The sequence below is a fragment of the Thalassophryne amazonica genome, chromosome 21 (assembly GCF_902500255.1).
Source record: "Thalassophryne amazonica chromosome 21, fThaAma1.1, whole genome shotgun sequence".
NCBI lineage: Eukaryota > Metazoa > Chordata > Actinopteri > Batrachoidiformes > Batrachoididae > Thalassophryne > Thalassophryne amazonica.
The window spans coordinates 32,256,932-32,268,566 of NC_047123.1; the positions used below are offsets into that span (position 1 = coordinate 32,256,932).

General features: G+C 41.3%; 1 protein-coding gene across 2 annotated transcripts; it reads left to right on the plus strand.

Annotated features, from left to right (window-relative positions):
• The first annotated feature begins 4,121 nt into the window (after positions 1 to 4,121).
• On the plus strand, positions 4,122 to 11,414 carry ccnk (cyclin K). 2 transcript variants are annotated; one of them, XM_034162628.1, is made up of 11 exons: positions 4,122 to 4,272; positions 5,765 to 6,000; positions 6,314 to 6,395; positions 6,487 to 6,651; positions 7,016 to 7,121; positions 7,208 to 7,265; positions 8,121 to 8,290; positions 8,400 to 8,608; positions 8,846 to 8,876; positions 9,006 to 9,077; positions 10,011 to 11,414. In XM_034162628.1, the coding sequence occupies exons 1-11, from the start codon at positions 4,264 to 4,266 to the stop codon at positions 10,553 to 10,555; spliced, it is 1,683 nt and encodes a 560-aa protein (XP_034018519.1). In that variant the 5' UTR covers positions 4,122 to 4,263; the 3' UTR covers positions 10,556 to 11,414. The 2 variants fall into 2 exon arrangements, with proteins under 2 accessions (XP_034018519.1, XP_034018520.1); XM_034162629.1 differs by having other exon boundaries at positions 6,487 to 6,618.
• The last annotated feature ends 221 nt before the right edge of the window (positions 11,415 to 11,635 follow it).

Here is an 11,635-nt window from a genome sequence, read left to right on the forward strand (position 1 = left end):
TTGAAGATCAAAAGTCTGGGTGTGGGACAAGCACAAAACGGCAATATTTGCATATAACGATGCTGAAAAAAGGTGAAAAAGTCATCATAGACTACTAGAACAAATTTCCTAACACACTTTCATTGTAAAGATAACTATAAAAGTGTGAAATTTCCCCTTTTTTTCTGTTTTCCATACAATATGATCAAAGGACATAATAAGTGCCCGTAGTCTAAGAATCACCCAAGTGTAGACAGTCGTTGTTAACAACATCTTCAATTAAAGTTATTTATATTGTGCCAAATCACAACACAAGTCACCCCAAAGCATTTCCAGGTTAGCCACACTCAAAAAAGTAATGCATTGGATGAACTCAATTCATTTATGTGCAGGATTTCCGTGTAATAAATATATGTAGCCTCAACTCAAATAAAGTACATCTATGCAAGATAATTTAATTTAATACAGTTGGGACTACATATATTCATTAGATGGAAATCTTACCCTTAATTGAACTGAGTTCATCCAATCAAATCAAATCAAATCAATTTTATTTATATAGCACCAAATCACAACAAACAGTTGCCCCAAGGTGCTTTATATTGTAAGGCAAGGCCATACAATAATTACGGAAAAACCCCAACGGTCAAATCGACCCCCTGTGAGCAAGCACTTGGCAACAGTGGGAAGGAAAAACTCCCTTTTAACAGGAAGAAACCTCCAGCAGAACCAGGCTCAGGGAGGGGCAGTCTTCTGCTGGGACTGGTTGGGGCTGAGGGAGAGAACCAGGAAAAAGACATGCTGTGGAGGGGAGCAGAGATCAATCACTAATGATTAAATGCAGAGTGGTGCATACAGAGCAAAAAGAGAAAGAAACACTCAGTACATCATGGGAACCCCCCAGCAGTCTAAGTCTATAGCAGCATAACTAAGGGATGGTTCAGGGATCCAGCCCTAACTATAAGCTTTAGCAAAAAGGAAAGTTTTAAGCCTAATGTTAAAAGTAGAGAGGGTGTCTGTCTCCCTGATCTGAATTGGGAGCTGGTTCCACAGGAGAGGAGCCTGAAAGCTGAAGGCTCTGCCTCCCATTCTACTCTTACAAACCCTAGGAACTACAAGTAAGCCTGCAGTCTGAGAGCGAAGCGCTCTATTGGGGTGATATGGTACTATGAGGTCCCTAAGATAAGATGGGATCTGATTATTCAAAACCTTATAAGTAAGAAGAAGAATTTTAAATTCTATTCTAGAATTAACAGGAAGCCAATGAAGAGAGGCCAATATGGGTGAGATATGCTCTCTCCTTCTAGTCCAATGAATCATGTAGTTGATGAAACAACATATTACGTATTTCACATGTAATAATATTGCAGAAACATGTCCATAGACAGCAGTGGGACAGTACTGTGTGCCTGATTTATTAAATTGGACACAAGAAAGACAGAAGTACTATGGGCAGCCATCTTGGATTGTGAACTCTGGGTATATGGGGTTTGAATGAGTTGACAAGTCGAAATTCCGCCTTCAAGGGGTGTTCCTCAGGGCATAACTGTGAAATTTGGACCTTCAAGTACAAATGAAATTCACCATAAGTCTGTCCCTTTTGGGCTATTGCATCAACATGGTGGTGCAACATGGCGGCCCCAATGAGGGGACCCACTCCCATGGAGAGACGGAGGGCTCATTGTAAGCTCGTGAGAACACACAGACTCACTGTTGCAAGTCATTAATTATACACTAATAAACAGATGGCTATGAATGCTATATTCCATTATTGCTAATAAACACCCCTAAATCACACATACTGTACCTGCAAATGCCCACTTCTATCCTCTTCACATCAGACTATAATTTAAGTCATGTTTGTCCGACTGTTTACTCCCCGTCTCCTCCCAGGTCCTTTGATTCCCACCAAACTTGTTATGCGGTTAACAGTCAACCCCAGAATTACAGTTCATGGGGTTTGTTCTGGCAAAGGTTAACTCACTGGGTTCAAAGATCAAACTTTTTTCATGCCAGTGTCTATCAAACTTGGCACACGTATGCACATGGAGATGGAGATGGGTTCAACAGTGCCCCAGGCAAGATCAAATTTAGCAAAGGTCTGTCACTGGTGTCAAGGTCATTGGGGTTGAATGTCAAAAATTTTATTTTTCACTCCATTTTATACCAAACTTGGCAGAACTATGGAGGTTGGTTCCGAAATTGCCCAGGCAAGGTTAAAAATTCACCAAAGGTCAGTCATTGGGGTCAAGGTCATGTCTGGCTATCTGTTTATTGACCTGCCTTTTGCTGATTTCTGCCAAACGTGATATGTCAACAAAGGCTGACCCCGACATTGCCCTTAAAGAATTGATTTAGGCAAAGGTCAGAGACAGCCATAGGTCAGTCTTTTGGGCCACTTGGGCCATTTGGTCTTGTTCTCTTTAGGTCACAATAACTGGGGTCAAATAGATTGTCATAGCCTTTGTTGTCTTCAATCCCACGGGCCAAATTTGCGAGTAAAATAAATTTGTGTTTTCCTGAGTTTATGTGTTTGAAGGTAACAGATTATGAACATCTTAATTTCCAATAATCTGAATGTGATTTGCTGAATTGTGCCTCATTAGGTAATGTTTAATATTATTTTTTTTAAGTACAGGTTTATATTATTGAAGAGCTGCTGTGGTTGGTGTGTGCAGACATGACTGACAGATGATGACATTATTGTTTTGCAAGTGAGAAAAACATCCCATTTTGTGACGCAAAGATGTTACACAAAAGATTTATGCTGTTGTTTGTGTCATTCTCGTGTCAGGCTATTTTATTCTCAGATTCTGACTGAATTTGAAAAGGTTGATTTACAGGCACTCACCCAAAAGCTGTGTATCTTCTTTCTTTGAAACGAGGTTCAAAAATGTCAAAAGATGCCTCCTGTTGATATCAGAAACACTTAATACTTACATATTTTAAACTTCTTTTTTCATATTTAAATCCATACAACATAGCTTTTTATTTTACTTATTTTTTATTATTATTTATTTAGTTCATTTAATTTTTTTTTTTTTTTTTGCTGGCTTTGATTTATTGAGTCACAACAAGCTGGTATATTATTTCCTTTTATGATTTAATTTGCCCACTTGTTTTCATAGTTATGCACAAATGACTGCGTTAATTCTCTATTTTGCAAGTTTCTATGAATATTCATCATATGATTTTTGATGCATCATAAAGCACACAGCTTTAAAAATGACAATGTAATTTTCGCAAATGCTGTTCATATATATATATATATATATATATATATATATTCTTCATGTAGTAGATACTTTGAAGCTGTCGTTTAGAAAAATGCAATGAATGCAAAGTTGCACCGTGCACGTGCTGTGAGGTCAGAGATTCATCTCTGGCTGCCAAAGGCCATGAGCTCCCTCTAGCGGACATAAATAACAAATACATTATTTTTGAAAAGGGGGACGGGGGGATGAAGCAAAACATGAATGGATCTTTATCCATGAAAAAAAAAAAATACCACACTTATAAAACTAAGTTATAGAAAAAAAATCTTGACATTAGTAACTCTTGTTTTTCATTGTTCCTCAGAAGAAATCGGCTGACAAACAAAATAAAAAACGTGAAATATTCAATATACAATTAATAAAACAACACTAAAACGGAAGCTGCAAAATAGCAAGGCTTCGCTAGCTTATGAATGTTGATAATTTTAAATGTTTTTGTGTCCTTATGTCCATAATGTTTTATGCACCCCAAACAAAACGGCGGCAGGCGAATGGAAAACAACAATAAAAGCAATTTTTAATTTGCATTTGTGAATATACTTAGCAGTGAAAAAGGTTGATTAATCACTGCGTCCTGATTATATATAAAAAAAAATGAATAAATAAATAAGAAATTCTAATAGATGCAGTACACAGTTGCGGCAGTAGGGTGCGCACTGACATCCAGATTGGATAGGTTTCAAAACGTTTCTCAGCTGCGATTGTTTCAAATGTTTCGAAGCTGGTTCAACGTTTCATCCCTAATTTTAACAGTTAAATGTCCACAAAAAGATTAATTTTTTTTTTCGCAATTACGTTCTCACTTTTTTTTTTAAATAAAATACGCGTTTCGAACATTTTCCGTCACGTCATACGTGACTCCGTACTTGCAATTACGTCACGTGTGACGCGCACCGTAATGGTGGTCCTATTTTATGTGCTTCACACTGGAGACTATTGTTGATAATTTGTTAATTTACTGCGGATGATAATGACTTATTTTTACTGAGTCAATTATTCCGGAAGCCACATGTTAAAGGTAAGTGTGGTATTTCTTTTCGGTAATAGACGTTAGTACTGAGTGGACCTTATACTAGTTAGCGGCTCTGTTAGCTTTAAGCTACTGCAAGTTTGCTGGTTAGCATTAGCCACAGCGGCTAACCACAGTTAAGTCTCAACTTTCTTTTAAAAAGACTTTTATGGTTTTAACGTATCTTTGTATTCGGTGTTCACTCGGTCTTATCTGATCGTGGTTTGTTTCACATCACATCTTTTTTTTTTCCCATGTGCAAAAAGTGATAACTTGCCTCCCACAATGCACTGCGCGCCTTAGAAACCAAACCCGAAGGGTAAAATAAAGTGTTGTTTAGTACGTCTTTGAAAACAGTCTTGTGGCATTTCCGCAGTTCAATGTTGCTCCCCATTCCCACCCCCCCCCCCCCAAAAAAAAACGTCACAAGTTGTACTAACAATTGTGACAAAAGGAAATAATTCTTCATAAGCAAATTCTTGATTTACTTGATGCTGAGGGAAACAACTGAACCAGAAAGGAGAACCTGGTGTTGCCTCCCACAATGCACTGCGTGCCTTAGAACCGTAAAACAGGTAGGTAATGGGCTTAAAATGCATGCATGCAAGATTTTAAACGTGAATTTACATGGCTTAACATATTTTAATGTGGACGATCAAACACTACTACTATGACAACGCTATGATCAAATACGTGTGACCTGGCACCGTGATTTTTTACAATGGACCAGTTTTTCTTAGCAAGTGCTTGATTGATATGGCACTATATTCATTTTGACAGCACGGCATCCAATAAGCATTTACCATGATTATCTCTAGGTAAAGAATGTTTGATGTTTGATGCACACTTTCCTCTACTCGCACCCATCTTGTGTGTTTTTAAGAGCTGATGTAACATGTCAATTTCTCCACTGTGAGATCAATAAAGTCTTATAACAATGTGCCATCAAAGCTTGACGTCTTTCAAGCTCAAAAATTGAGGTTGTACATGAACCATGATGTTGGTTAGTTTAACAGTGGTTCTTAAAATTATTAAACTCTTATTGTGGGGGCTATTATGAGATCTGCATGAGTAATTCACATTTGGTGTGGTCCAAATGTCTGTTTCAGCTCTGTAATGCTGACATAAATATCTTTCTGATCCAATTAAAACAGTCAAAATATTCCTTAGCACTAGACTAGCAGAGGTATAATGTGACTCAACAGCATGTCTTCTATCAAACACGAGGAGCAACCGTCATGATAGATTTGGGCTACCTTCATTTAGTGCTAGATGGAGCAGCTTCTCTCCCAATTGTGTGAAGCCATTTTTATGTTTTTTTTCTGGCACTGGTCACAAGACTGTGATGACATGCTGTCATAATCTATCTGCAATAAGTTCAATTTTAAGGGCCCCTTGTTAAGTGGGAAGTGCATTTTCTGAGGCATTCCCTCATCACACCTTAAAGGTAAAATGATTCAACTCATATATTTGTGTGTAATTTTTTTGTGCCCTATAACAGTCTAGTGCAGCGGGTCCATCCAGTGTGGCCTCTCCTCAGCCAATGAAGGATGCCAAGGAGAACTTGTCAATGGCTGGCCAAGCCATTTTGGACCACATCAAGCCATGCTGGTACTGGGACAAGAAGGACTTGGCCAACACCCCATCTCAGTCTGAGGGCTTGGACCCTGGTACAGAAGCTCGGTATCGGAGAGAGGGTGCACGCTTCATATTTGATGTGGGAACCCGACTTGGCCTGTATCTTTAAAAGATTTGGATGTTATTGAATTTTCTGGGTGGTTGCCATCCAAGACCAGTGATAAGGTCTGATTACTGCTTAACAGAAAAATGTTTTAAGATGCATGTTATTGTACTAATGCTGGATATGTTGAGAATTTGTTAGTAAACTCTACACATGAACTGTTTAGCGGTAACATATGTTCCTGGATGTTCTAATAATTGTAGCTGTCAAACATCTGACTTGGATTCGTTTCACACTGATGCTGATAACAGAAGACATTTATGTCCAAATAACTGAATGCTTTTCAAAATTTCCTTGACTGTCCTTTAGACATTACGATACACTGGCAACTGGCATCATATATTTCCATCGCTTCTACATGTTCCACTCCTTCAAGCAGTTTCCCAGATATGTACGTTCAGTTGATGATGAGCCTTTCGTGGGTCTTTTACTGGAAGTGTGCTAGAATTGTGCAGTTAATGTTCCGGTTTGCTTTTGAACAGGTGACAGGCGCTTGCTGCCTTTTCCTGGCTGGCAAAGTGGAGGAAACCCCAAAGAAGTGTAAAGACATCATCAAAACGGCTCGCATTTTACTAAATGATGTGCAGTATGCCCAGTTTGGAGATGACCCAAAGGTGCAGCATTCATCACCCTGTTGTCTTGACACAGTGGGTGTTTAAAGACAAAATATAACTTGGCTTATGCATGTGGAGAGGTGGGGGGTGTATGAAGCCATGTGGCGAATGCTGTTGTCTCTTCAGTGCTTCATCAGAAGAAGCATGGTGCTTGCTTGTTCCTTCAGTGTAGTATTAATATTTAACTCCAGGATTTCACCTGTTCAGTGACATTTTGCACAATATCTTTCATGTAACCTGAGAAAATATTGCTTAGGGAAAGCTCTCTTATTTGGAGATGAGATGGGCTATCTCATTGATAGATTATAGTTATAGATGTGTGCTAGCTTTAAATTGTACTGCTTGCAACATGCTTTACAATGGATATTGGGAGAAAAACATCCATTTCTGCCAACAGGAAGAAGTGATGGTGTTGGAAAGAATCTTGCTGCAGACTATCAAATTTGACCTGCAGGTGGAGCACCCGTACATGTTCCTGCTCCGCTATGTCAAGCAGCTCAAAGGTGAGAAGAAAGAGCCTCCAAAGCCTACAGTCGGAGAGACAGACTTAGTGAAGTTTACAGGTTTTTAATTTTATTTATTGTTACAGGTGACAAGAATAAAGTGTGTAAAGTGTTGCAAATGGCCTGGACTTTTGTCAATGACAGGTAAGCAGTTATGTGACACTGTTCAGAGTGTACAGCCTGAGGTTGACGTTACAGTCAGTCTGTGAGTGTAGGTTGTCCTCCAGTTTTTTGGGGTAATTCTCTTGCCTTTTTTGGAGGGCGGCATGTATTATGAAGGGGATGAAAGAAAGTTATTTAGATCCTCATCCCTGGAAAAGAAGAAACCACAGGAGTGGGTCTTGGGTCTTGTCTCAGGAGGATGGCAAATGGGACGGTGTTGAGGGGTTTTCCACTGCATGAAGGTACCCCAGTCCAGATGAAGTGACTCATGCAGGCAAGTGGCTGGAACATCCTTTCAGCCAGCGAGGGCAATCATATCCATTCCTTTAGAGGAAACATGGAAAACGCTGAGTTGTGGTAACTGTGGGCCACAATTGATGTCCAGTATAGTCTGGAAAGAACTTATGGGGTAATGAGGTTGCTGGATCTATCTTTATATAAGAAGGAAGATCCAAATCATGAGGGTTATCATGTTTCTGTACTGTAAGATTGTGAGACTTGGACTAATCAATGACATAAAGTGAGGACTGGATGTCTTTGGTATGAGAAATAATCTTGGGTGCGGCTAGAATGAGTTTGTGTCAGGTGAGCAGCTACTTGGGGAGACTCTGAGATGTACTACTCGCATTGTGAGGAAGCATCACATCTGACGTTAGTGTGAGCCAGACAGCAGGTGCCTCAATGTCAAGGACTGTGGAAACAAATAGGATACCTATCTATCACCTAAGTTCAGGAGATTTGACAGAGGCGAGTGGTCTGTTTGGGTGGTTGGTAATCAGTCTTGAGGGTTTAAAGTGGAGATTGAGGTGGTAACCCTAAGGTTTCTGTTCCTCCCAGCCTCTGCACCATGCTGTCTCTGCAGTGGGAGCCAGAGATCATCGCGGTGGCTGTCATGTACCTGGCTGGCCGTCTCTGTAAGTTTGACATCCAGGAATGGACAGCCAAGCAGTCGTCGCGCCGCTGGTGGGAGCAGTTTGTCCAGGATGTCCCAGTTGAGCTGCTAGAAGGTACAAGTTCACACTAAAGCTGCAGATCTGTCGCGTGTCATGAACCTAGAAAGCCGGTCATAACATTTCCTTTTAAACACTGATTCCTCAACTTCTCTTTGCCTCTCAGATATTTGCCACCAGATCCTGGACCTGTACTCTCAGGGCAACAAGCCCATCCCTCAACAGATCCAGGAGAAGGAGCGGTTCCCAGCTCCTCCTCTCCCTATTCCTCCAGCAGCACAGAGTCAACCGCCAGCCCCCAACCCGCCTCCCCCTCCGCCGAAGAAGACCTCCCCTCCTGTTGGCAGCCCTGCTCGCCAGCCCAAACGACCACACGTGGGCACTCGCTTCTTCTGCACCTTAATGTTAACATGCAGAAAAAACAAACTGGCAGATTTGTGCCAGAAAAAAAAACTTGATTTTAATTTTTAATAGATGTACGTGGAGTCGGCACTTTGTGTCGCCAAATCAGAGCTTTACTCAGTTTGTGTGTCTGCAGATGCTACACAACTGAATTCATTAACTATTTGTTTACATGTTGACTTCGATTCAATTTCACTTCATTTTTTTCAGACTTCTCCAAAAGATGAACCAAAGGCTCCAGGTACGACTGGTGTTTATCATGCAGGCTTGCTTTGTAACTTGTTGCAGAGAAAAAAAAAATCGCCTAAATCGCTGTCCACACCTTGAAATGTCTCGTTTCTGTCGCCCTGCTGACTGATCTCATTTACAGAACAAGTTGGATCAAAGATACCTCGACTTGAGAGCCCGATGCCGCCGCTTCCTACGCCACAGCCTCCGCCAGGTGAGCCTGATTGTTGCAGCACTACTGTAACTCCTCCCCCTGTTTTTAGCTGCAGCATTGGGCTGCTTGTGCATTTTTTTTTTTTTTTTGCTTTGAATGAAAACTAAAATGTTGCTGCAAAGTTTCAGATTCAGATCTGCGGTAAAAGAAAACATTCTTTTTGTACCTTGATTGGTGAAAGTTCAACAGTAAATAAATTTATTTTCAGCATTTTTTTTTTTTGAATACTGATAAAGGGGTTTTTAATATTTTCTTTTCTTTCCATGCATATGTTCCCACTGTGCCACATGTAATCTGCAGACCGTGCACGTTGTCTTGCTATAACGTAGCGTTAGCTTGCCTACATTTTAAAGTGCTTTTATTGTTGAGTACGCACAGGAAGTGATGGTATCATCAGACTCTTTTTTTTATAAATATATATATTTTTCTTGTCACTCACGGAAGCTGCTGTTCTCAGCCTCACGTGCGGGGTGACCACATGCACTCGGTCACACATGCACAGACTTGATACACCAAATGATGCAGCTTTGTGTTGACTCAAATGTAGTAACTTGTGGCTGTTGTCCGCTTTCTCGCATTAAAGTGTTTCGGGGTGGATGTTTTGTACTTTTCTTGACATTCTCTGAACACGCCTCTGTGCTTATGTGTGCCACCAAACGGGTGCGTTCTGAGCAGCCAGGACCCCCTGCCTGGGACTTGAGCTTATAGAGTGTTTAGTCCTCTCAGTCCGCTTATGTAACCAACATGTCTGGACGCTGTTTCCCAGAGCAGTCAGATTAGTGCCTGAGCCTGGCACCGAGACCTCCTGTGATTCTGAAAAGGCTGCTTTGGTCTGCGGTGCGCTCAGCCTGATGACAGAGAGGTTATGTGAGGTTGGGGAGATAAGTCATCTGGGATGGGGGTTTTGTAACACGGTGTTTTCTCACCCATCAGACCGCAAAGCCCCCGCACCTGCCCCTCCCACGGAGGCAGAACCAGGAAGCGAGTCTGCACCGCCTCCCCCACACGCACCGCCTCCCCATCAGCCGCCTCCCCTCCCCCACCGCCCTCCTCCGCCTCCCCCCTCCAACTACATCATGTCCACCAGCAGCTCCTACATGTCTGGGGAGGGTTTCCAGAACCTGCAGTCCATGATGAAGACAGAGGCTCCCTCTTACACCCCGATCCCTCCCAGCTACGCGCCGCCGATGCCACCATACCACCCCCACGTCTATCCCCCACCCACAGCACCACCCCCAGGCCCTCCTCCTCCTCCCCCCTCCAGTTACCCACCTCCCAATTTACCTCCAACCTATCCACCGCCAGGCTACAACAGCTATCCGCCGCCTCCTCACATGCCGCCAGGTCATGGACCGCCTCCAGGCATCGGCCTGCCTGCTGGGTACCCGCCTCCTCCCCCAGTGCCCCCTGGACAGTCACAGGTGCCCCTCCCTCCTCCACCTGGCATGCCGCTGAACCGTGGCGGTTGGATGAGATGAAGATGTGTAGGAGTTTAACTGAGCCTCAACCAGAGATGGATGACAAGTGGACGCCAGGAACTTTAATAAAAACTGGCCAATAAATCTACACCTGAAAGCAAGAGCGGCCTCAAAAATCTGCAGTGTTTCTGAAATAATTGGCTGAAACATCAGTTATTCTTTTTGTGCCCAATTCATGGAGCTATAAAATTCTGTCCTCCCACCTTTTTGTTTTTGTTTTAAAGCAGAAAATATAAGCACCCTCAAATATCTCTCCAAAAATCTTTTTTTTTTTTTTTTCCTGTGGTCAAATTGCTGAGTGTGGGAGGACAAAGTGTTCTTTTAAGTTTTTGTTGTGGTTTGTTTTAAGTTTGCCATCAGAGGGACTCCTGTCATTTTCTTTAAAACGAGAAATCTGAGTATTTCTGCCTCCATTTGATCCTTTTGTCAACGTTCCTACATTTTTTTTTTTTGCAAGGAGCGATATTAAGCGGAATCAGCTCACAGTGGGATAGTTTGGAAAATAACATGGAAATTAAGATACTGTGCAGTTTTTTTTTTTTTTTTTTTTTTTTTTATGAAAACACACACAGGGTGTTTGTTTCCTGTGAAAGTTGTGTTTTACTTTGGATCTTTTCCACTTTGCTGTTTTTCTTTATTAAATGCAGGTATTGGAGAGAACCTGTAATAAAACATACTTTGTCAAACACTGGGCAGTCTAAGACTATATGTGCATGTATGCCTTATTTTCTAAAGATTTTGGATCTGTATGCATCTTTGTCAGGCTTCTCTTTAACATATTCATATGTGTCTGCACTCAGCTTTGTCTCTAAATTGCAATTAGGACAATAAAAACCTGCCTATCTTACTTTAAACTGAATTGTGTAAGGTTAAGATTATTTTTGATTTTAAACCGGCATTGTAATCTTTGTAATTCAAATCCAGTGTTCTACCACCAGAGGGCACCCTAACTCATTCACAATGACAATATGCCTCAAAATGTTTTTTTTTAACATAACACTTCAAGGTATTAACAATTTTTTCCCTAAAATTGGCCTATTCCATCTTTCACCTGCCAGTATTCATCTGTAAAGTGTGATA